This window comes from Somniosus microcephalus, chromosome 1 (assembly GCF_052327205.1).
Source record: "Somniosus microcephalus isolate GS21.2 chromosome 1, FLI_Smic_1.0, whole genome shotgun sequence".
Classification (NCBI taxonomy): Eukaryota; Metazoa; Chordata; class Chondrichthyes; order Squaliformes; family Somniosidae; genus Somniosus; species Somniosus microcephalus.
The window spans coordinates 60066680-60092899 of record NC_140987.1 but is presented as its reverse complement, the minus strand read 5'-3'; the positions used below and the strand labels follow the sequence as shown (position 1 = coordinate 60092899).

General features: G+C 51.3%; 1 protein-coding gene across 1 annotated transcript in view; it reads left to right on the top strand.

The window, feature by feature from the left end:
• jmy (junction mediating and regulatory protein, p53 cofactor) overlaps positions 1-26220 on the top strand; it is a 178276-nt gene that overhangs the window by 103522 nt on the left and 48534 nt on the right. The window contains exon 3 of the mRNA XM_085982233.1: positions 1568-1718. Coding sequence (XP_085838359.1) covers positions 1568-1718 — 151 coding nt within the window. The remainder of the gene's footprint in view (positions 1-1567; positions 1719-26220) is intronic.

Below are 26220 nucleotides of genomic sequence, written 5' to 3'. Positions count from 1 at the left end.
AGCTGTTATGTGCTACTCCGTGGGTAATTAGTTCTGTTCATCGAGGCACAAGTGAAACATTCAAGTAGTGAAAAGAAAGGTGATGAGACTGATCTGAGTTCTAAATAAAAGATTAGAAAAACTTGGGTGCTTCAGCCTTGAAAGGAGGCATATGAGAGAAGATCTTATAAAGATATATAAGCTACTAAGTGGAATAGGAAAGGTTAATCCTGAGCACCATTTCAAGTTAAACCTCAACTGCAAGACAAGTTGCCATAGATACAATAGCAAAATACTGCGGATGCTGGAAATCTGAAATAACAACAGAAAATGCTGAAAATACTCAGCAGGCCAGGCAGCATCCGTGGAGAGAGAAACAGAGTTAATGTTTCAGGTGTGTGCCATAGATACAAACTGCTTTTTTTTTTTAAAAAAGGTTGAAGACAGGTGTCAGGAAGCACTTCTTCACACAGAGAATGATTAATAATTGTAGTGGTCTTATGGGTAAGGTAGCTCCACTACAAACTCGAGTCATTCAGATGCTGTGATTGGGGTGGAGATTGTAGGTTCCTTCTGTGGAAGGATGAGGTAGATGGGCCAAATGGCCTCCCTCATCTATCCTTATCTTTGTGATCTTATTTGTTGCAAGATTGCTAGAATTTAATCTGTAGGAACATATGTTCTGATCCACTATAATATGTTGTTATAGTTTTGTAACCTACTCTCAAGCGTCCAGTGTTTATCTCTTACCCCCACCCCCACCAATCACCGCCCCCCAGCCCATCTCACCAGGCTCCTTTCTGTAACTTTGGCATTTGCCAGCCCAGATGGTCTGAGGTTCAAATTTTGCTTATATGTCATCATTACCCCTCTAATATTTAGCAGACAGTGCCAGTTAAAGTGGTTGGGCTTGTCTTTAACATTTTCTCCTCACTGAAAGGAAGCTATTTCTGCCCTTGGTCTGTCTAGCAGTTTGATTGAGAGCCGACAGCATTCAGATCAATCTAAGCAGCCCTGGGACTCCAGCCCATAAACTTCTAATTGGAATTTCAGTGCTTCTACTACTGACCTACCAGTCCTCTTTAAATATTGTATGATTCTGAATTTGGGCCATGGTTTAAAATTAAATATTTACAGTTTTGTCACTGGGATGTCAGTAAGGTTTAATAGTGTACATGTGTGAAATTTTCCTACTTTGTTCACTTGAACTTTGTAAAACATCCAGCAGTACAATTATAGATTTTTGCCTTTCCAAACTTAGCTTGTATCTGTTTTAAAAATATATATATTTTGAGCTATAGAACACTAGGGCGAGATACTGTTGATTAGAGGACTTTTAACTGGTGATGGTAGTGGTGGGATCAATTTGAGATGCTACTAATTTGTACGTGCACTTCTGCCTTTCTACAGTGAAGTTGGAAATGCCAAAGTTCAAGGGAAGAGTTTAGAATTTTATAGGAATCCTTAACAAATTACTTGTAGCTCATCCTAATGTTTAGTTCATTGTAAAATTACACTGAAAACCATTCTTGGCACTGTTGTCCAATTTTGTCTTTTAAAATAGAAATATATTTGTTTTATTATACAGATCTCACTGGAGAATGATTACCTTGGCCCACGCAGAATTGAGAGTCTGAAGAAAGAAGATTCTGATTGGCAAAGGAAAGCCCACAGAGCTGTACTATCCATACAGGATTTGACAGTGAAGTACTTTGAGATCACAGCCAAAGCACAGAAAGGTGGTGTACCTGAATTCTCCATTTAGTAATCACAGGCCCCGTCATTGGAAATTCTCACATTTAATCTGGATGTATATGGGAATTTATAAAACTGATGACAAACTTCAGACACAAATGAACTGATTCTAGATATTTAGATATGTAATTTTGGGCACATCAGAGATTTCATCAATTTTTAAAACATAGATTATGGGGCCGTATTTCTCAGGTAATTTGCAGTAGGATCCTCAACGTCCCCTGCCCCGGAAAAAAAAAAGTCTAAAAGTCAATTTTTTTTGCATTTTTCAAAATCTTGTGCTGATCAAGATGAGGGATATAAATGCGTATATGAATCATACTTTTTGCAGACAATGCTGGATCTCATCCCTTATTAACAGAGCTACACAACTCCTTTTCCTTTCTGCCTATCCTTATGAAATGGCAAATACCCCATAATATTCAGTTCCCAGCCTTGGTCACCTTGCAACCACATCTCTGTAATGGCTATCAGATCATACCCATTTATTTCTATTTGTGCTGTCAACTCATCTATCTTGTTACGAATGCTGCGTGCGTTCAGATATAGATCTTTTAATTATGTCTTTTTACCATTTTTCCCTACTCTGACCCCTCTTTCTGATGCACTCTTATGTGTATATGCTCTGTCCCTTCCTGTCACACTGGTTATCACTACCCTGCACTTTTGCCTTCTCATTGCCTTTTTAAATTTCCGCTCAGCATATCCCCCACTATTTAGTTTAAAGCCCTATCTACAGTCCTAGTTATTCGATTCGCCAGGACACTGGTCTCAGCCTGGTTCTAATGAAGCCCGTCTCGACGGAACAGCTCCCTCTTATCCCAGTACTGGTGCCAGTGCCCCAGAAATCGAAACCCATTTCTCCCACACCAATCTTTGAGCCACTCGTTCATCTCTCTGATCTTATTTACCCTATGCCAATTTGCACGTGGCTCAGGTAGTAATCCAGAGATTATTATCTTTGTGGTTCTGCTTTTTAATTTAGCCCCTAGCTGCTCATACTCCCTCAGCAGAAACTCTTTGTCCTACCTATGTCGTTGGTACCTACGTGGACCACGACAACTGGATCTTTCCCCTCCCACTCTAAGTTCCTCTCCAGCCCAGAGGAGATGTCCTTTACCCCGGCACCGGGCAGGCTACACAGCCTTCGGAACTCACGCTCTTGACTGCAGAGAACAGTGTCTATCCCCCTAACTATACTGTCCCCTACCACTGCCACATTATCCATTTTCCACGCCAACCATCCTTGTGGTTTCTGGAAATCAGGCTGCCGAATAGAGATGATCCTATCAGTTCAGGCTAGATTTGAACTAAGGTCTTAATGCACCATAGTAACTGCATAGTTGCTTTGCTAACCAAACGAAGATAAATGCTTTGTTCTTTTTATTATTTCAATATTTTCAATTCTCAGACCTGATAGAGGGGGTTGCCTTCCTCAGTGAGTAGGATTTGTATTTAGAATCCTTGTACTGAAAGACCTTTACAGCTTGAAAAATGCTCAGCCCGTTTCTGTGCTGGAACATCTGCTAAGATTACAACTGCAAATACCTGTTGCTAAATATTGTATAATAGAGTTAAAGAACCATGTGGTGTTTCTAAATTGAGTCTTTTCTAGTTTTAAACCAAATACTTGTAAAGATGTTGGTCTTCATTTGGGTGCATAATTCTGCTTCAGTTGTCATAAGATTAAACTCCTCCTCTCCACACAAATATCTTCCACTAATACTATTTGTAATTACTAACTGATACTGCAATATAATAATGACTGAAATCAGCTGTTTCTCCCATTTGTGAAAATTGGCAAACAATGAATATGATGACCATTAATATTGGTATTCAAGTGTTGGTCTGAAAATATGTCTAGAATCCTGGCATTTTACATTTTTTATCAGCAGAAGATTTTATTTTTATTTTTATCTTCTAATATTTTGTGATATTTATTAGTGATGCAAACAGTTATTTGGGCACAATTTTGGGAAACAAGACCAAATAGATTTATGAAAGATGCCGTCAGTAGAGAAATGTTCAGACAAAATAATTTTGGACAGTGGCTCTTAATCATCTTTCTGTTCTCTTTCAATTTTCATTTCAACTGGAAAACATACCATCTTTGTCAAAAAAAAAATACAAACTAGTACTTTCCATGCCTGCCACTGCACGGTGAACATACGAACATACGAATTAGGAGCAGGAGTAGGCCACTCGGCCCTTCGAGCCTGCTCCGCCATTCAATAAGATCATGGCTGATCCGATTACTCCACATTCCCGCCTACCCCCGATAACTTTTCACCCCCTTGCTTACCAAGAATCTATCTACCTCTGCCTTAAAAATATTCAAAGACTCTGCTTCCACCGCCCTCTGAGGAAGAGCGTTCCAAAGACTCACGACCCTCTGAGAAAAAAAATTCTCCTCATCTCTGTCTTAAATGGGCGACCCCTTATTTTTAAACAGCGACCCCTAGTTCTAGATTCTCCCACAAGAGGAAACATCCTCTCCACATCCACTCTGTCCAGACCCCTCAGGATCTTGTATGTTTCAATCAAGTCACCTCTTATTCCTCTAAACTCCAGCAGATACAAGCCTACCCTGTCCAACCTTTCCTCATAAGACAACCCGCCCATTCCAGGTATTAGTCTAGTAAACCTTCTCTGAACTGCTTCCAACGCATTTACATCCTTTCTTAAATAAGGAGACCAATACTGTACACAGTACCCCAGATGTGGTCTCACTAATGCCCTGTATAACTGAAGCATAACCTCCCTACTTTTGTATTCAATTCCCCTCACAATAAACGATAACATTCTATTAGCTTTCCTAATTACTTGCTGTACCTGCATAGTAACCTTTTGTGATTCATGCACTAGGACACCCAGATCCCTCTGCATCTCCGAGCTCTGCAATCTCTCACCATTTAGATAATATGCTTTTTTATTCTTCCTGCCAAAATGGACAACTTCGCATTTTCCCACATTATACTCCATTTGCCAGATCTTTGCCCACTCACTTAACTTATCTCTATCCCTTTGTAGCCTCCTTATGTCCTCTTCACAATTTACTTTCCTACCTATCTTTGTGTCATCAGCAAATTTAGCAACCATACCTTCGGTCCCTTCATCCAAGTCATTTATATAAATCATAAAAAGTTGAGGCCCCAGCACACCACTCATTACATCTTGCCAATCAGAAAATGACCCATTTATGCCTACTCTGTTTCCTGTTAGCCAATCTTCTATCCATGCCAATATGTTACCCCCTACACCATGAGCTTTTATTTTCTGCATTAACCTTTGATGTGGCACCTTATCAAATGCCTTCTGGAAATCTAAGTACAGTACATCCATCGGTTCTCCTTTATCCACAGCACATGTTACTTCCTCAAAGAACTCCAATAAATTGGTTAAACATGATTTCCCTTGCACAAAACCATGTTGACTCTGCCTGATTACTTTGAACTTTTCTAAATGCCCTGCTATAACGTCTTTAATAATAGCTTCTAACATCTTCCCTATGACAGATGTTAAGCTAACTGGCCTGTAGTTTCCTGCTTTGTCTCCCTTTTTCAATAAAGGAGTTACATTCGCTATTTTTCAATCTAATGGAACCTTCCCTGAATCTAGGGAATTTTGGAAAATTAAAACCAACGCATCAACTGTCTCATTAGCCACTTCATTTAAGACCCTAGGATGAAGTCCATCAGGACCCAGGGACTTGTCAGCCCGCAGCTCCAACAATTTGCTCAGTACCACTTCCCTGGTGATTATAATTTTCTTGAGTTGCTCCCTCCCTTCCATTTCCTGATTTACAGCTATTTCTGGGATGTTACTTGTATCCTCTATAGTGAAGACCGATGCAAAATACCTGTTCAATTCAACTGCCATCTCCTTATTTTCCATTGTTAATTCCCCAGACTCACTTTTTATAGGACCAACGCTCACTTTGTTAACTTTTTTTTTCTTTTTAAAATATCTATAGAAACTCTTACTATCTGTTTTTATATTTCTAGCTAGCTTTCTCTCGTACTCTAATTTTTCTCTCCTTATTAATCTTTTAGTCATTCTTTGCTGTTTTTTATATTCTGTCCAATCTTCTGACCTGCCTCCCATCTTTGTGCAATTATATGCTTTTTCTTTAAGTTTAATACTATCTTTAACTTTCTTGTTGGAATGTATATATTCTGTGTATTTTGAAATATCCCCTTAAATGTCGCTATTGACCTATCCCTTAACCTAATTTGCCAGTTCACTTTAGCTAGCTCTGCTTTCATGCCCTCATAATTGCCCTTATTTAAGTTTAAAAAGTCTTGGACCCACTCTTCCCTCTCTCAAACTGAATGTAAAATTCAATCATATTATGATCGCTGCTACCTAGGGGCACCTTCACTGAGGTCATTAATTAATCCTATCTTGTTGCACAATACCAGGTCTAGTATAGCCTGCTCTCTGGTTGGCTCCAGAATGTGCTGTTGTAAGAAACTATTCTGAAAGCATTCCATGAACTCCTCATCTATGCTACCTTTGCCCATCTGATTTTTCCAGTCTAAATGCAGATTAAAATCCCCCATGATTATTGCCATACCCTTCTGACAAGCTCCCATTATTTTTTCCTTTATACTCTATCCTACCATGTGGTTACTGTTAGGGGGCCTGTATACCACTCCCACAAGTGACTTCTTGCCTTTATTATTTCTCATCTCTACCCAAACCACTTCTACATCCTGGTTTTCTGAACTTAGGTCATCCCTCTCTATTGTGCTAATACCATCATTAATTAACAGAGCCCCCACTCCACCTTTTCCCACCTTCCTGTCCTTCCTAAATGTCATGTAACCTTCAATATTCAGGTCCCATTCTATGTCATCCTGCAGCCATGTTTCTGTAATGGCTATCAAATCATTTATTTATTTCTATTTGCGCTATCAGTTCATCTATTTTGTTTCGAATGCTACATGCATTCGGATGCAGAGTCTTTAGTTTCGTCCTATTATTATTTTTGTAACCTCTAGCCTTATCTGTTGAGTTACTCTTAGAATTGTACTCTCTATCCCTTCCTGTCACGGTCTGTTTATCATTTCCCATATTAATACCTTTCTCTATTGTCTTGTCTCTAATCTTTGAATTACCACATCTTCCCAAATTTGATCCCTTGCCCCCAGTATTTAGTTTAAAGCCCTCTCTACCACCCTAGTTATACAACTCGCCAGAACACTGATCCCAGCACGGTTCAGGTGAAGACCGTCCCAACGATACAGATCCCACTTTCCCCAGTACTGGTGCCAGTGCCCCCAGGAATTGAAACCCATTTCTCCCACACCAGTCTTTGAGCCACGCATTCATCTCTCTAATTTTATTTACCCTATGCCAATTTGCTCGTGGCTCAGGTAATAATGCAGACATTATTACCCTTGAGGTTCTGCTTTTTAATTTAGCCCCTAGCTGCTCATACTCTCTCAGCAGAACCTCTTTCCTAGTTCTACCTATGTCGTTAGTACCTACATGGACCACGACCACTGGCTCTTCCCCCTCCCACTGCAAGTTCCTCTCCAGCCCAATGCAGATGTCCCGAACCCTGGCACCGGGCAGGCAACACAGCCGTCTGGACTCTTGCTCTTGGCCACAGAGAACTGTATCTATCCCCCTGACTATGCTGTCCCCAATTAGCACTACATTCCTATTAACTCCGCCCGCATGAATGGCTTCCTGTACCTCGGTGCCATGGTCAGTTTGCTCATCCACCCTGCAGCCACCGCTTTCATCCATACAGGCCGCAAGAACCTCAAACCTGTTGGGACAATTGCAAAAGCTGAGGCTCCTCCACCTCCTGGGTCCCCGTACCTGCCTCACTCGCAGTCACATCCTCCTGTCCCTGACCACTGACCAAATCCAAAGACCCTATCCTAAGGGGTGTGACTGCCTCCTGAAATAAAGTGTCCAGGTAACTTTCCTCCTCCCTGATGCATCGCAGAGTCCGCAGCTCGGCCTCCAGCTCATCAACTCTGAGCCGAAGCTCCTCAAGCCACAGACACTTACCGCAGACGTGTTCGTCCTGGATCACACTGGCGTCCAGGAGCTCCCACATACTGCAGTCGCAACACATCACCTGCCCTGCCATCTTTATTGAGTCTTAATTCATTTATTTTTATTAATTAATAACTAACAAATCCTACTACACCTAATAAGATTTATTACTGCTAGTAAACTAGTACTAATGAAACCTTACAATAACTAATAAATTTCCTGGGCTTTGAAAGATAAGGGAAGTGAGTAAAATACTCACCAACCAATCACTTACCCTTTTCCCTGTGATGTCACCTTTTATTTTTCTCCAGATACGGTTGGGGGGTGCCACAGAGCCGAACTCCCGCTGGTTCGCTGTCCCCTCTATTGCAGCTTTTTAGCTCCTGCTCTCCTGGAAGCTGACAAAGATAGAAAAAGAAAGGAACACCTCCCTCCCTGAACTCCCTCACTCACCAAACTCGCACCGGAGTGTAGCTCGGAACAGGGAGGTTATGCTTGAACTGTATAAAACACTAGTTAGGCTGCAGCTAGAATACTGCGTGCAGTTCTGGTCACCATATTACAGGAAAGATGTGCTTGCACTAGAGAGGGTACAGAGGAGATTTACAAGGATGTTGCCTGGGCTAGGGAATTTTAGCTACGAGGAAAGATTGGTTAGGCTGGGGTTGTTTTCTTTGGAACAGAGGAGGCTGAGGGGAGACCTAATTGAGGTGTAAAAAATTATGAAGGGCCTCGATAGAGTGGATAGGAAGGACCTATTTCCCTTTGCAGAAGGGTCAATAACCAGGGAGCATAGATTTAAAGTAATTGGTCGGAGATTTAGAGGGGATTTGAGGAGAATTATTTTCACCATGGGTGGTGGGGGTTTGGAACTCGCTGCTTGAAAGGGTGGTAGAGGCAGAGACACTCATCACATTTTAAAAGTACTTGGATATGCACTTGAAGTGCCATAACTTACAAGGCTACGGACCAAGTGCTGGAAAGTGGGATTAGGGTGGATAGCTTTGTCGGCCGGCACGGACAGGATGGGCCGAATGGCTTCCTTCTGTACTGTAAATTTCTATGATTTGCGCCTGGGAGTAAAAATTCTCATTTTTTTTAGTCAGATCTTCTATTATCTCTTCCCTGGCTTCCTTCAGAATACGCAGACGTAAACCATCAGATCTCAGTGACTGATGTATTTCAATTTTCAGGGGGAGAAATTCAGTACCTTAGCGACTCCTGTTTATGCCTCCGGGGGGCGCTAAAGGGGTGTTACTGGCTTAGCGACTGGGTACAGTGATCGTACTGACGCCCGCGAAATTGAAGTGGAGGTGTGCAGCGGCGGTACCCATTAGCGCCACGCTCTCCTGCGGCCGGAGATTGTGACATCATCCGGCTGCACAGCGCCCCAGCTCAGAAATTCACTCGCCCCCTGCCTGAGCGCCTGCCGTTAGCAACGACAGGTAGAGAGGAGGCGGTATGCAATCGGATGAGTGCTGGAGCAGCGCTATTTAAAGGCATCATCTGGGTTATTTTTTGTCGGCAAACAATGCTGCCTTGTCAGTTTGACATAGGCAAACAGGCGTTTTGAGCAATTTCAGCATTTTTCACTTGAAGGAGCCTTCTGGCTCAGAAAAATTATTCACTTTCATTTAGGTGAGATTTGGAAGTGCGCATTTCCATACTTCAATGGGAGCTGTACTGGGACTAGATCTCGCACTCCAGCGTCAACGTTGGAGGCAGCGGAGGCGGAGAGAGAGATTGCAATATGTGGCTAGGAGGGAGGAGGGCCGACAGGGCTCTCAACAGGAGGCCTTAACCGCCCAGGGTATTCGGCAGCATTTCTCCAACATCAATTTCACTAAGGAACAGTGTCTTAGAAGACTCCGCTTCAACAAGGAGGTGGTCACAGAGCTCTGCCACCTCCTGCAGCCAGACCTCGAGCCTCACATCAGGAGCACCACATCTTTCTCAGTGGCAGTCAAGGTCACTGTCGCCCTCAATTTCTATGCCAGCGGATCCTCTCCAGTGTGCAACAGGAGACATATCTAACATATCGCAGTTCACCATCTATTGCTGCATCTGCAAGGTCACAAATGCTCTCTACAGAAGGAGAAGGGACTACATTTCCTTCCCCCTGATCAGAGAGAAGCAGCGCGAGTGTGCATGTGGCTTTGCCAGGATAGCGGGCTTCCCCATGGTGCAAGGCACCATTGACTGCACCCACGTCGCTTTGCAGGCGCCGCATCACAGTCCAGAGGTATTCTGTAACCGCAAAGGCTACCACTCATTTAATGTGCAGTTGGTGTGCGACCACACACGGCGAATCCTCACCGTCAATGCCCACTATCCTGGTAGCAGCCATGATGCCTTCATCCTGTGCCAGACCGGTGTGCCAGCTCTGTTCCAGCCACCACATCAAGCTCGCAGCTGGCTGCTGGGAGACGAGGGCTATCCGATCTCCACCTGGCTGATGACTCCCCTCCGCAACCCCAACACTCGTGCCCAGCACTCATACAATGAGAGCCATGCTGCCACCAGGAACATCATTGAGCAGACCATCGGAGTGCTCAAGCAACGGTTCCACTGCCTTGACCGCTCGGGAGGAGCTGTCCAATACTCGGCTGAGCGGATGTCCCTTTTCGTCATTGCTGCATGCTGCACAACTTGGCCATCATGAGGGCGCAGCCATTGCCACCAGATATAGTCGCACCACCTCCGGAGGAGGAAGAGGGAGACGAGGAGGTAGAGGGAGATGAGGAGGACAAGGATGATGATGAGGAGGAGGAACAGGAGCACGAACAGCAGCGACGGAGGAGGCTGCCACTCAATCAGCCTTGTGGAAGGGCAGTCCGTGACCGCCTCATCAGACTCTGGTTCCAATGAATTTGAGGCCACTTCCTGGTTGCTCAGCACATCCCCATCATTCCATCACCACCTATATACAACAACAATATTAACTATTCACCCTTGTACAAACCCTTACTTCCCCCTTTACAGTGCCTTTCCCTAATCTACTGCTCCTATGTAGTGTCTTCCCAGTGGCTGCAGCAGGGCTGGTGGAAGGCTGCTGAATGTCGGTGCCAGAGACTACCGATGGCCTTGCAGGACGCCCTCAACCAGCTCTGAGCCTGGAAGGCCCAGCTATACACTGTGCCACCTCAGGATGGCCGGTGGCAGTCTGGGCTGGCTGGATGACAGGCAGCGACAAGTGCAATGTCGGAGTGGCAGTGGTAGGATCAGGAATGCTGTCTTCCTCAGAGAGAAATGTAGGAAGTCACACAACACCAGGCCACAGTCCCAACAGCTTCACCCGAAATCACAAGCCCCCGGAGCGCTGCTCCCCCGCCAGGCGAAGTGACTTCACCTGATGAAGTTTTTTGGCTGTGTTGGCTACTGGAGCTGACATTAAACTTTCCAAAAAGTTATCTGGCTGAGTCTGCAGTAAAATTTTGACCAGAGGCTTCTGGCAAACTTACGGTTGGCATTATGGGTGTGGTGATTGGGATGGCATTGTGACTGGAAGAGGAGGAGGAGCAGGCAAGAGTCCAGCGACCTGCAGCTGCAGAGACATGAAGCAGAAGGAGGGAAACTTGCAGGAGGCCTTACCCCACTAGAGGCCAAGAACTTCATACTTGCAGTTCAACGAGGAGCAGTAAGTCAGGAGGCTCTGCTTTACTAGGGAGGCCATCATTGAGCAATATTATCTGCAGCTCAACACCAGGTCACACTCGTCCTAGCCTTTGGCTCTGAAAGTCACTGTGGTTCTGAACTTTAACACCTCTGGGGCATTGCACGCTGCAGCAGGTGACATTTTTAACATGCCTGGATCAAGCACGTGACAGATCAAAAAAGGTCACGTCCTACAAATGTAATTGTATTTTTTGAAGTAGTCACCAAGATGGTGGATGTGGGAAGCCCAGTAGACATTGTCTATTTAGACCTCCAAAAAGCTTTTGACAAGGTACCTCTGCAAGATTGAAGCCTCCGGTATTAGTGGTAATATATTGAACTGAATTGAGAATTGGCTGGAGTGCCATAGGCAGAAATTAGTTGTAGATGGTTTTGGATCTGCTTGAAGACTGGTTACCAGGATTTGGTGTTGGACTGTTGTTCATTACTATTTTTATTAATATAGATGATCAGATTTCTGCGAGGTTCAGGACTGTAGACGAAGCTCGACTGCTTCAGACGGATCTTGATGCTTTGGGATTTTGGGCTCATTACTGGCAAATTATGTTTAACTTAGAAAAATGCAGTGTTATGCATGTGGACAGGGTGAATGCTGAACATACATACATCCTTCAGTGAAAAATATTGAAGTAGGTGAAAAAAGAAAGATCTGGATGTTCGAGTGCATAGAACTTTAAAAAGGTTCATGAGCAATGCAGTGAAGTGTTAGCTAGACCGAATAATGAGTTGGGGTGCATTTATAGGTCAATTGACTACAAGACAAAACATACTATTTTGTCCTGTACAAGACCTTGGTCAGGCCTAAGTTTGAATACTGTGTCCAGTTTTGGTGGTCTCACATGGTAGGTAATACTGAGGTTTTGGAAAGGGTGCAGAGGTTAATTCCCAGTTTGAAGAATCTTAGTCATCAAGATAGGCTAAAAGAACTAGGAGTCTACACATTAGAGAAGCATAGACTTTGGGGTATTTGATCAAGGTTTATAAGATGAAGAGAATAGATTGTGTTTGAGTAGACCGTATGTTTCAATTAAATAGGTTATGGAGGACACTGTTTTACGTTGTATAAAGCTAGATCTAGGTTAGATGTCAGGAGGTGGTTCTTTTCCCAGAGAATAGTGGACCTCTTGAACAGGCTGCCAGCTTGTGCGGTGGATGCGGATTTGCTGAATTTCTTCATGCGAGAGCTTTACCTGTTTCCAACTGAGGCAGCGATCACCGCAAACAAAAGCTAGGCCAGAGTGATCTCCTGGACTAGTTTCGATCACCATAGGGAGTCGGTGAAAAACTTCCCAGGTTTGTCTTTCCCAAATTGACTTGATTTTTAACTCTTTTTTGGGCTTTCCCAGGGGTGGGGTGGGTAGTGTATATATTGTGATGCACAAGGCATCACAATTATGTAGGACAGTCTGGATGGACCAGAGGGCCTTTACCTGTCCATTATTGTTCATAGATGTGTTCTTCACCAGAACCGATGACTTTATCTTCTTTGCTGTGGAAGCCACAAAGCAGGAAGACAGGGATCTGAGCTTTACTAGAATTGCAGGCTTTCCCCCAGGTGCAGGGGATCAACAACTACACACACATAGGCTTCTGTGCTCCAACACAAGAAGTATATGTCAACTGGAAGGGCTTCCACTCGTTGAAGGTGCAGCTGCTGTGCAATGACATGGAGCGGATCATGCAGGACTGTGCCAGGTATCCTGCCAGCTGGCATGATGCCTTCAATCTACACCAATCCTCAGTTCCCCCTCCCTTTCACCCCGGCCATTAGATCAGAAGCTGGCTATTTGGAGTCGAGGTCTATGCCCTACAGATTTTTTAAAAATTCATTCCTAGGATGTGGGCGTCGCTGACCAGGCCAGCATTTATTGCCCATCCCTAGCTGCCCTTGAGAAGGTGATGGTGAGCTGCCTTCTTGAACCGCTGCAATCCTTGTGGTGAAGGTACAACCACAGTGCTGTTGGGGAGGGAGTTCCAGGATTTTGACCCAGCGATGATGAAGGAACGGCAATATATTTCCAAGTCAGGATGGTGTGTACCTTGGAGGGGAACTTGCAGATGATGGTGTTCCCATGCGCCTGCTGCCCTTGTCCTTCTGGGTGGTAGAGGTTGCGGGTTTGGGAGGTGCTGCCAAAGAAACCGTGGCGAGTTGCTGCAGTGCATCTTGTAGGTGGTACACACAGGTGGTGGATGGGGTGCCAATCAAGTGAGCTGCTTTGTTCTGGATGGTGTCGAGCTTCTTAAGTGTTGTTGGAGCTGCACTCATCCAGGCAAGTGGAGAGTATTCCATCACAATCCTAACTTGTGCCTTGTAGATGGTGGTAAGACTTTGGGAAGTCAGGAGGTAAGACACTCGCTGCAGAATACCCAGCCTCTGGCCTGCTCTTGTAGCCACAGTATTTATGTAGTTGGTCCAGTTAAGTTTCTGGTCAATGGTGACCCCCAGGATGTTGATGGGGCATTCGACAATGGTAATGCCGTTGAATGTCAAGGGACGGTGGTTAGGCTCTCGCTTGTTGGAGATGGTCATTGCCTGGCACTCGTGTGGCACGAATGTTACCTGCCACTTATCAGCCCAAGCCTGAATGTCATCCAGGTCTTGCTGCATTCGGGCATGGACTGCTTCATTATCTGAGGAGTTGCGAATGGAACTGAACACTGTGCAATTATCAGCGAACATCCCCACTTCTGACCTTATGATGGAGGGAAGGTCATTGATGAAGATGGTTGGGCCCAGGACACTGCCCTGAGGAACTCCTGCAGCAATGTTCTGGGGCTGAGATGATTTACTTCCAACAACTACAACGATCTTTGTTTGTGCTAGGTATGACTCCAGCCAGTGGAGTGTTTTCCCCCGATTCTCAATAACTTCAGTTTTACTGGAGTTCCTTGATGCCACACTCGGTCAAATGCTGCCTTGATGTCAAGGGCAGTCACTCTCACCTCACCTCTGGAATTCGACTCTTTTGTCCATTTTTGGACCAAGGCTGCAATGAGGTTTGGAGTCGAGTGGTCCTGACGGAACCCAAACTGAGCATCGGTGAGCAGGTTATTGGTGAGTAAGTGCCGCTTGATAGCACTGTCGACGACACCTTCCATCACTTTGCTGATGATTGAGAGTAGACTTATGGGGCGGTAATTGGCTAGGTTGGATTTGTCCTGCTTTTTGTGGACAGGACAACCTGGGCAGTTTTTCACATTGGGTAGATGCCAGTGTTGTAGCTGTACTGGAACATCTTGGCTAGAGGCGCAGTTAGTTCTGGAGCACAAGACTTCAGCACGATAGCTGGGATGTTGTCGGGGCCCATAGCCTTTGCTGTATGCAATGCGCCCAGCCGTTTCTTGATGTTACGTGGAGTGAATCGAATTGGCTGAAGACTGGCTTTTATGATGGTGGGGACGTCAGGAGGAGGCCGATGTGGATCATCTAATCGGCACTTCCGGCTGAAGATGATTGCAAACGCTTCAGCCTTGTCTTTTGCACTCACGTGCTGGGCTCCGCCATCATTGAGGATGGAGATGTTCATGGAGCCTCCTCTTCCCGTCAGTTTAATTGTCCACCACCATTCACGACTGGATGTGGCGGGACTGCAGAGCTTTGATCTGATCCGTTGATTGTGGGATTGCTTAGCTCTGTCTATAACATGCTGCTTCCCCTGTTTAGCATGCATGTAGTCCTGTGTTGCAGCTTCCCCAGGTTGGCACATCATTTTTAGGTATGCCTGGTGCTGCTCCTGGCATGCTCTTCTACACTCCTTATTGAACCAGGGTTTGTTTCCTGGATTGATGGTAATGGTAGAGTGAGGGATATGTCGGGCCATGAGCTTACAGATTGTGATGGAATACAATTCTGCTGCTGCTGATGGCCCACAGTGCCTCATGGATGCCCAGTTTTGAGCTGCTAGATCTATTATGAATCTATCCCATTTACCATGGTGGTAGTGCCACACAACACAATGGAGGGTGTCCTTAGTGTGAAGACGAGATTTTATCTCACAAGGACTGTGCGGTGGTACCAATGCTGGTTGGACAGAAACACCTGCGACCGGTAGATTGGTTCAATAGTCCCCCACCCAGAGTACATTCTGTGCCCTTGCTATCCTCAGTGCTTCTTCCAAGTGGTGTTCAACATGGAGGAGGACTGATTCATCAGCTGAGGGAGGGCGGTAGATGGTAATCAGCAGGAGGTTTCCTTGCCCGTGCTTGACCTGAAGCCATGAGACTTCTTGGGGTCCAGGGTCAATCTTGAGGACTCCCAGGGCCACTCCCTTTTGACTGTATACCCCTGTGCCGCCACCTCTGGTGGGTCTGTCCTGCCGGTGGGACAGGACATATCAAGGGATGGTGATGGAGGAATCTGGGACATTGACTGAAAGGTATGATTCTGTGAGTATGACTATATCAGGCTGTTACTTGACTAGTCTGTGGGACAGTTCTTCCAATTTTGGCACAAGTCCCCAGATGTTAGTGAGGAGGACTTTGCAGGGTCGACTGGGCTGGGTGTGCCATTGTCATGTCCAAAGCTGGTGCCAAGGTCGATGCCGGGTGGTTCATTCAGTTTTATTCTTATTATTGTTTTTCGTAGTGGTTGTGTACAACTAAGTGGCTTGCTAGGCCTTTTCAGAAGGCAGTTAAGTGTCAACCACATTGTGACACTTCTAAGGAACCCGAACACAGATGCAGAGATGAGATATAGTCAGAACACCTGACACAGCAAACCATCAGCATCCTCAAGCAACGCCTCTGCTGCCAGGATAGGTTTGGAGGTGACCTGCAGCACTGCCCACGGAGAGTCTCTAGGATCGCCATCTTCTGCTGCGTGCTCCATAACTTTGCCATGCAGAGTGGCCAACCCATCAAGCCACCTGCGGAGGAAGACTTGGAGGCCACAATGCCTCCTCCTTTGGTTTAGTAATCATTTATTCCTTTATTCCTGATGCTTTTCTGAAGTGCCTTGGGACATTTTATCTACTTCTAAATGCAAGTTGTTTTTGTTTCTGAAGTCTATCATTATCCCGTGGAAGGTGGAATGCTACACAATTAACTACTCTGGTTAGATATCTTTAATGAAGAAAAAGACAAAGCTAACATTAGGGGTATGCTACAGATAAGAAGGAAGATGGTTTGTTCTATGAAGAGATAGGAAGTGTTTGTGAGAACAAGGAAGTTATTTTAATGGGCAACTTCAGTTAATAAACTATACATTTGGAAAACCCAAATGGCTTAGACTCCGAGTTGGTAAATGTAATGCATAATTGGTTCATCAGAGAAGCACTGCACATCTTGACCTGGTATTCATAAATGATCCAGACAACATGCTGGAAGCCTTGGGACAGCAACCACAGATGATCAAGTTTAACATGATCTGGGATTCAGATGTATCAAAGTCAGGAGTCAGGTATATAACTTCTAAAACAAGTAACAGCAGCAGCAGCTTGTCCCATGGCAATTCACAGAAATAAGTGGACACTGAGCCAAAGAAGAATATAATTAAGAGAGGTGACCAAAGTCACAGAGGTGGCTTTCAAGGAGGATCTTAAAGAGCGGTGAGAGGCGGAGGTGGCCTAGGCAGCTGAAGGCACTACTGCCAAAGGTGAGGCGAAGGGATTGGGTGGTAGGGGTGGATGGAATCCACATGAGGCCAGAATCAGGAACAGAATGTTCGGGGGTGAGTTTAGGGCTGAAGGATATCATGATAATTTCAAAGAAATGAGGCAACAAGTTAACAAGTTAATTGGGAGGTTGTTCAACAACAAATCAGTAGAGGAGAAGTGTTATGCTGAGTATGTAGGATAAATACATACCTAGAATTGGCAAGGTTGGACTAAACAGACATGCAGCAAATTAATCGGAAGAGAAATAAAGAATAATATATGGGATTTTTTTCCATCTACCTGAAGAGGCAGACAGGGCATTGGTTTAACGTCTCATTTGAAAGATGGTAATGGCACACTCTCAGTACTGCACTGAAGGGTTTGCCTAAAAAATGTGCTCAAGTCCTAGAATGGGGCTTGAACCCACAACCTTCTGACTCCGAGGCGAAAGTGTGACCACTGAGTCAAGATGACCTTTGTATTCAAAAGGCAAAAACTCACATTCTCTGGATTATTATTGCAGGCTGCTGGACTATTAGTTCAGTAACATAACAGTAACGGGACATTTGGATAAACATAATTTAATAGGACAAAGTCAGCATGGTTTTATGAAGGGGAAGTCATGTTTGACAAATTTGCTTGAGTTCTTTGAGGAAGTAACATACAGGGTGGATAAAGGGGAACCAGTGGACGTAGTGTATTTAGACTTCCAAAAGGCATTTGACAAGGTGCCACACAAAAGATTATTGCTCAAAATAAAAAATTATGGGATTGGGGGTAATATTCTGGCATGGGCGGAGGATTGGCTATCTAACAGAAAGCAGAGAGTTGGGATAAATGGTTTGTTCTCAGACTGGCAATCAGTAACTAGTGGTGTTCTGCAGGGGTCAGTGCTGGGTCCCCAACTCTTTACAATCTATATTCATGATTTGGAGGAGGGGACCGAGTGTAACATATCAAAGTTTGCAGATGATACTAAGATGGGAGGGAAAGTAGTGAGTGAGAAGGACATAAAAAACCTGCAAAGGGACATAGACAGGCTAAGTAAGTGGGCAGAGATTTGGCAGATGGAATACAATACTGGAAAGTGTGAGGTTATGCACTTGGGCAGGAAAAATCATAGAGCAAGTTATTATTTTAATGGCAAGAAACTGGAAAGTACTGCAGTACAAAGGGATCTGGGGGTCCTGGTGCATGAAACTCAAAAAGTTAGTATGCAGGTGCAGCAAGTGATCAAGAAGGCCAATGGAATGTTGGCTTTTATATGCTAGGGGGATAGAATATAAAAACAGGGAGGTATTGTTGCAGTTGTACAAGGTATTGGTGAGACCGCACCTGGAATACTGCATACAGTTTTGGTGTCCGTACTTAAGAAAAGACATACTTGCTCTCGAGTCAGTACAAAGAAGGTTCACTCGGTTAATCCCGGGGATGAGGGGGTGGACATATGAGGAGAGGTTGAGTAGATTGGGACTCTACTCATTGGAGTTCAGAAGAATGAGAGACGATCTTATTGAAACATATAAGATTGTGAAGGGGCTTGATCGGATGGATGTGGTGAGGATGTTCCCAATGATGGGTGAAACTAGAACTAGGGGGCATAATCTTAGAATAAGGGGCTGCTCTTTCAAAACTGAGATGAGGAGAAACTTCTTCACTCAGAGGGTAGTAGGTCTGTGGAATTTGCTGCCCCAGAAAGCTGTGGAAGCTACATCATTAAATAAATTTAAAACAGAAATAGACAGTTTCTTAGAAGTAAAGGGAATTAGGGGTTACGGGGAGCGGGCAGGAAATTGGACATGAGTCTATGTTCGGAACAGTCATGGCCCTGTGGGTAACGGAGCAGGCCCAGGGCCGTGTAGCCTGGTTCTGCTCTTACTTCTTGTGTTCTAATTATGTGTTAGATTTCAGGAGATGGTTCTATTCCTGTTCCTGGCTGGGGTGGAGATCACTTTTTACAGAAGGTAAGTACTGTAGAAAATATAGGGACAGTGATCTCCTGGACGAGTTTCGATCGCCTAGATGGGTCGGAGAGGAATTTCCCAGATTTTTTATCTGGTTTTTCGCCTCTCCCAGGAGATCACATGGGTTCGGGAGGGATGTAGAGTGATAGTAGATTTGAGGTTAGGATCCGATCAGCCATGATCTTATTGAATGGTGGAGCAGGCTCGAGGGGCCGATTGTTCTTATGTCCTTATACCGGAGGTGTCCGAGAAGTGACATTATCTATCTATATCTATATATATAAATCGGTACTTCTGTCTGTCTGTCTGTCATTCTGTCTGTCTGTCATCGCCTGTGCGTCTGTCGGGCTATGCGCTCAAAAGTTACAGGGCATACCTACGCGCGCGTTACCTCCAAAGAAAGCTTATGCTTCCGAGACGGTTTTAAGCGTATTTACGTTTCGGCCGGGCTAAAATCGCGCCCGCGGTATCCCAAAAACCTTAACATTCCGCTCATTAGCATCTCATTATCCGCTCATTAGCGACAGAGTGACCTCGAGCTCGACCAATCGTACGCCGGGTTGCTGGCGTGTGCCGCCGGGCCAATCGGTGCGTGTGTGGCCGGGCCTTATCCTTCTGAACCGAGGTGAGTCGCCGCCATCTTGATTCCAAACTTTTCCTTTTTCCCGCTTTCTGCGTCTTTAAAAAAAAACGTTGCTTTTAAAACACATAGGCCTAGAAATTGAGTTTGCGCTGCGCCAGGGCTTTAGCGCCGGAAGTTAGCGCCGGCGCTACAGCCCTTTGCACGCGCCAAAAATTCAGTAGCGCCGCGCCCAAACAGCTGCCGGCGCTACTGAAGGGTTTTAGCGCCTGAAAACTGGCGCAACGCGCCGCATTGCGGCGCTATTCCAGCGCTGCGGCGCCCGCTGCGGTGCGGCAGGCTGGGGAAGTGCAGGCCTCCTCCTTCCGTTAAGGAGGAGCTGCCTGCACCCGGCCGCGGCCCGCGCAAATCTCATCAAAAATGAGCCCGGCACCTCGGACAAGTGCCGGGCTTGCATCTGTTCCGGGGGGGGGGGGGGGGGGAGAAGTCCGGGGAGGGAGCTGCGGGCAGGCGGCCGGCGGGAAAGCGGCCGGCCGCCGCGCCTCCTTAAAGCGCTGGCGCAGACTCTGGCAACACTCGTTTACCGGAGTCTTAGTTGCGGCTGCCACTGGCGAGGCAGCCGCAACTGAATTTCGGCTTGGGGCCGGGTTACCACGGCAACCGGGACGCTGCGCACACCGATGACGTCATCGGTGCCGGCGCAGCGCTACTGGTCTACCGCCGCGGAAGGGCGCCAGGCAATTTAGGAACCGCCGCCAATTGCAGCGCTAGGCCCTCTAGCGCCGCAAAATCGGTGCTAAGGGCACTGAATTTCTAGGCCATATTGTTTTTAAAAAAAAAATGATTTAGAAAGTAATTAACTTATCTAATCTCATTAATTTTCCTACCTCAACCCGTTTTTCCAGGTAGGCCGAGAAGCCTCGGCGTCTCCTCTGCACCCACGCCCGAGCTAGGCACCTCCCGGCCCCACTCGAAGGCTGGAGGGCCGAGCCTCAGCCCAGTGCCGCTAGGGTGCGCGCGCAGCAGGAGCTGAGACGCGGCGTCTCTCTCTGGCTCGGCCGGGGGGGCGGGGCTTGCTGAGCGTCCAGCGTTACCCTGGCAACCGGCCCCGCCGGCCGTCTTGCACAGCCGCAATCGGCGGTCTTCACCTCGGGGGGGGGGGGGGGGCCGCGACCCTCGCGGGGCGGTGGGGGGGCCGCACGCGCAGCAGGAGCAGCTGAGACGCGGCGTCTCTCTCTCTGGCTCGGCCGGGGGGTGGGGCGTGGTCAGCGTCACGGTTACCCTGGCAACCGGGCCCGCCGGCCGAGCCAGAGAGAGACGCCGCGTCTCAGCTCCTGCTGCGCGCGCAATCGCCGGTCTTCACCTCGGGGGGGGGGGGGGCCCGCCCTCCCCTCCCCTCCCCCCCTCCCTTTTTCCCCCCCCCTCCCTTCCCCCCCTCCCTTCCCCCCCTTCCCTTCCCCCCTTCCTTCCCCCCCCTCCCTTCCCCCCTCCCTCCCTTCCCCCCCTCCCTCCCTCCCTTTTCCCCCCCCTCCCTTTTCCCCCCCCTCCCTTTTCCCCCCCTCCCTTTTCCCCTCCCTTCCCCCCCTCCCCCCATCCCTTCCCCCCCATCCCTTCCCCCCCATCCCTTCCCCCCCCCTCCCTTCCCCCCTTCCCCCCTCCCTCCCTTCCCCCCGCCCTCCCTTTTCCCCCCTCCCTTTTCCCCCCTCCCTTTTCCCCCCTCCCTTCCCCCCCTTCCCTTCCCCCCCCTCCCTCCCTTCCCCCCCTCCCTCCCTTCCCTCCCCCCGCCCTCCCTTTTCCCCCCTCCCTTCCCCCCCTCCCTTCCCCCCCCTCCCTTCCCCCCCTCCCTTCCCCCCCTCCCTTCCCCCCCCTCCCTTCCCCCCCCCTTCCCCCCCTCCCTTCCCCCCCCTCCCTCCCCCCCTTCCCCACTCCCTTCCCCCCTCCCTCCCTTCCCCCCTCCCTTCCCCCCTTCCTTTCCCCCCTCCCTCCCTTCCCCCCCCTCCCTTCCCCCCCTCCCTTCCCTTCCCCCCCCAGCCCCTCGCTCTCTTCCCCCCCGCCCCTCGCTCTCTTCCCCCCCGCCCCTCGCTCTCTTCCCCCCCGCCCCTCGCTCTCTTCCCCCCCGCCCCTCGCTCTCTTCCCCCCCGCCCCTCGCTCTCTTCCCCCCCGCCCCTCGCTCTCTTACCCCCCGCCCCTCGCTCTCTTCCCCCCCGCCCCTCGCTCTCTTCCCCCCCGCCCCTCGCTCTCTTCCCCCCCGCCCCTCGCTCTCTTCCCCCCCGCCCCTCGCTCTCTTCCCCCCGCCCCTCGCTCTCTTCCCCCCGCCCCTCGCTCTCTTCCCCCCCGCCCCTCGCTCTCTTCCCCCCCGCCCCTCGCTCTCTTCCCCCCGCCCCTCGCTCTCTTCCCCCCGCCCCTCGCTCTCTTCCCCCCCGCCCCTCGCTCTCTTCCCCCCCGCCCCTCGCTCTCTTCCCCCCCGCCCCTTGCTCTCTTCCCCCCCGCCCCTCGCTCTCTTCCCCCCCGCCCCTCGCTCTCTTCCCCCCGCCCCTCGCTCTCTTCCCCCCCGCCCCTCGCTCTCTTCCCCCCGCCCCTCGCTCTCTTCCCCCCCGCCCCTCGCTCTCTTCCCCCCCGCCCCTCGCTCTCTTCCCCCCCGCCCCTCGCTCTCTTCCCCCCCGCCCCTCGCTCTCTTCCCCCCCGCCCCTCGCTCTCTTCCCCCCGCCCCTCGCTCTCTTCCCCCCCGCCCCTCGCTCTCTTCCCCCCCGCCCCTCGCTCTCTTCCCCCCCGCCCCTCGCTCTCTTCCCCCCCGCCCCTCGCTCTCTTCCCCCCGCCCCTCGCTCTCTTCCCCCCGCCCTCGCTCTCTTCCCCCCCGCCCCTCGCTCTCTTCCCCCCCGCCCCTCGCTCTCTTCCCCCCGCCCCTCGCTCTCTTCCCCCCCGCCCCTCGCTCTCTTCCCCCCCGCCCCTCGCTCTCTTCCCCCCGCCCCTCGCTCTCTTCCCCCCCGCCCCTCGCCCTCTTCCCCCCCGCCCCTCGCTCTCTTCCCCCCCGCCCCTCGCTCTCTTCCCCCCCGCCCTCGCTCTCTTCCCCCCGCCGCTCGCTCGCTCTCTTCCCCCCAGTCGCTCGCTCGCTCTCTTCCCCCAGTCGCTCGCTCGCTCTCTTCCCCCCAGTCGCTCGCTCGCTCTCTTCCCCCAGTCGCTCGCTCGCTCTCTTCCCCCCCAGTCGCTCGCTCGCTCTCTTCCCCCCAGTCGCTCGCTCGCTCTCTTCCCCCCAGTCGCTCGCTCGCTCTCTTCCCCCCAGTCGCTCGCTCGCTCTCTTCCCCCCAGTCGCTCGCTCGCTCTCTTCCCCCCAGTCGCTCGCTCGCTCTCTTCCCCCCAGTCGCTCGCTCGCTCTCTTCCCCCCAGTCGCTCGCTCGCTCTCTTCCCCCCAGTCGCTCGCTCGCTCTCTTCCCCCCAGTCGCTCGCTCGCTCTCTTCCCCCCAGTCGCTCGCTCGCTCTCTTCCCCCCAGTCGCTCGCTCGCTCTCTTCCCCCCAGTCGCTCGCTCGCTCTCTTCCCCCCAGTCGCTCGCTCGCTCTCTTCCCCCCAGTCGCTCGCTCGCTCTCTTCCCCCCAGTCGCTCGCTCGCTCTCTTCCCCCCAGTCGCTCGCTCGCTCTCTTCCCCCCAGTCGCTCGCTCGCTCTCTTCCCCCCCAGTCGCTCGCTCGCTCTCTTCCCCCCCAGTCGCTCGCTCGCTCTCTTCCCCCCCAGTCGCTCGCTCGCTCTCTTCCCCCCCAGTCGCTCGCTCGCTCTCTTCCCCCCCAGTCGCTCGCTCGCTCTCTTCCCCCCCAGTCGCTCGCTCGCTCTCTTCCCCCCCAGTCGCTCGCTCGCTCTCTTCCCCCCCAGTCGCTCGCTCGCTCTCTTCCCCCCAGTCGCTCGCTCGCTCTCTTCCCCCCAGTCGCTCGCTCGCTCTCTTCCCCCCCAGTCGCTCGCTCGCTCTCTTCCCCCCCAGTCGCTCGCTCGCTCTCTTCCCCCCCAGTCGCTCGCTCGCTCTCTTCCCCCCCAGTCGCTCGCTCGCTCTCTTCCCCCCCAGTCGCTCGCTCGCTCTCTTCCCCCCCAGTCGCTCGCTCGCTCTCTTCCCCCCCAGTCGCTCGCTCGCTCTCTTCCCCCCCAGTCGCTCGCTCGCTCTCTTCCCCCCCAGTCGCTCGCTCGCTCTCTTCCCCCCCAGTCGCTCGCTCGCTCTCTTCCCCCCCAGTCGCTCGCTCGCTCTCTTCCCCCCAGTCGCTCGCTCGCTCTCTTCCCCCCAGTCGCTCGCTCGCTCTCTTCCCCCCCAGTCGCTCGCTCGCTCTCTTCCCCCCCAGTCGCTCGCTCGCTCTCTTCCCCCCAGTCGCTCGCTCGCTCTCTTCCCCCCCAGTCGCTCGCTCGCTCTCTTCCCCCCCAGTCGCTCGCTCGCTCTCTTCCCCCCCAGTCGCTCGCTCGCTCTCTTCCCCCCCAGTCGCTCGCTCGCTCTCTTCCCCCCCAGTCGCTCGCTCGCTCTCTTCCCCCCCAGTCGCTCGCTCGCTCCCCGCTCCTCTTCCCCCCCAGTCGCTCGCTCGCTCTCTTCCCCCCCAGTCGCTCGCTCGCTCTCTTCCCCCCAGTCGCTCGCTCGCTCTCTTCCCCCCAGTCGCTCGCTCGCTCTCTTCCCCCCCAGTCGCTCGCTCGCTCTCTTCCCCCCAGTCGCTCGCTCGCTCTCTTCCCCCCCAGTCGCTCGCTCGCTCTCTTCCCCCCCAGTCGCTCGCTCGCTCTCTTCCCCCCCAGTCGCTCGCTCGCTCTCTTCCCCCCCAGTCGCTCGCTCGCTCTCTTCCCCCCCAGTCGCTCGCTCGCTCTCTTCCCCCCCAGTCGCTCGCTCGCTCTCTTCCCCCCCAGTCGCTCCTCGCTCTCTTCCCCCCCAGTCGCTCGCTCGCTCTCTTCCCCCCCAGTCGCTCGCTCGCTCTCTTCCCCCCCAGTCGCTCGCTCGCTCTCTTCCCCCCAGTCGCTCGCTCGCTCTCTTCCCCCCCAGTCGCTCGCTCGCTCTCTTCCCCCCCAGTCGCTCGCTCGCTCTCTTCCCCCCCAGTCGCTCGCTCGCTCTCTTCCCCCCCAGTCGCTCGCTCGCTCTCTTCCCCCCCAGTCGCTCGCTCGCTCTCTTCCCCCCAGTCGCTCGCTCGCTCTCTTCCCCCCAGTCGCTCGCTCGCTCTCTTCCCCCCCAGTCGCTCGCTCGCTCTCTTCCCCCCAGTCGCTCGCTCGCTCTCTTCCCCCCCAGTCGCTCGCTCGCTCTCTTCCCCCCCAGTCGCTCGCTCGCTCTCTTCCCCCCCAGTCGCTCGCTCGCTCTCTTCCCCCCCAGTCGCTCGCTCGCTCTCTTCCCCCCCAGTCGCTCGCTCGCTCTCTTCCCCCCCAGTCGCTCGCTCGCTCTCTTCCCCCCCAGTCGCTCGCTCGCTCTCTTCCCCCCCAGTCGCTCGCTCGCTCTCTTCCCCCCAGTCGCTCGCTCGCTCTCTTCCCCCCCAGTCGCTCGCTCGCTCTCTTCCCCCCCAGTCGCTCGCTCGCTCTCTTCCCCCCCAGTCGGCAGTCGCTCGCTCGCTCTCTTCCCCCCAGTCGCTCGCTCGCTCTCTTCCCCCCCAGTCGCTCGCTCGCTCTCTTCCCCCCCAGTCGCTCGCTCCTCTCTTCCCCCCAGTCGCTCGCTCGCTCTCTTCCCCCCCAGTCGCTCGCTCGCTCTCTTCCCCCCCAGTCGCTCGCTCGCTCTCTTCCCCCCCAGTCGCTCGCTCGCTCTCTTCCCCCCCAGTCGCTCGCTCGCTCTCTTCCCCCCCAGTCGCTCGCTCGCTCTCTTCCCCCCCAGTCGCTCGCTCGCTCTCTTCCCCCCCAGTCGCTCGCTCGCTCTCTTCCCCCCCAGTCGCTCGCTCGCTCTCTTCCCCCCCAGTCGCTCGCTCGCTCTCTTCCCCCCCAGTCGCTCGCTCGCTCTCTTCCCCCCAGTCGCTCGCTCGCTCTCTTCCCCCCCAGTCGCTCGCTCGCTCTCTTCCCCCCCAGTCGCTCGCTCGCTCTCTTCCCCCCCAGTCGCTCGCTCGCTCTCTTCCCCCCCAGTCGCTCGCTCGCTCTCTTCCCCCCAGTCGCTCGCTCGCTCTCTTCCCCCCCAGTCGCTCGCTCGCTCTCTTCCCCCCCAGTCGCTCGCTCGCTCTCTTCCCCCCCAGTCGCTCGCTCGCTCTCTTCCCCCCCAGTCGCTCGCTCGCTCTCTTCCCCCCAGTCGCTCGCTCGCTCTCTTCCCCCCCAGTCGCTCGCTCGCTCTCTTCCCCCCCAGTCGCTCGCTCGCTCTCTTCCCCCCAGTCGCTCGCTCGCTCTCTTCCCCCCCAGTCGCTCGCTCGCTCTCTTCCCCCCCAGTCGCTCGCTCGCTCTCTTCCCCCCCAGTCGCTCGCTCGCTCTCTTCCCCCCCAGTCGCTCGCTCGCTCTCTTCCCCCCAGTCGCTCGCTCGCTCTCTTCCCCCCCAGTCGCTCGCTCGCTCTCTTCCCCCCCAGTCGCTCGCTCGCTCTCTTCCCCCCCAGTCGCTCGCTCGCTCTCTTCCCCCCCAGTCGCTCGCTCGCTCTCTTCCCCCCCAGTCGCTCGCTCGCTCTCTTCCCCCCCAGTCGCTCGCTCGCTCTCTTCCCCCCCAGTCGCTCGCTCGCTCTCTTCCCCCCCAGTCGCTCGCTCGCTCTCTTCCCCCC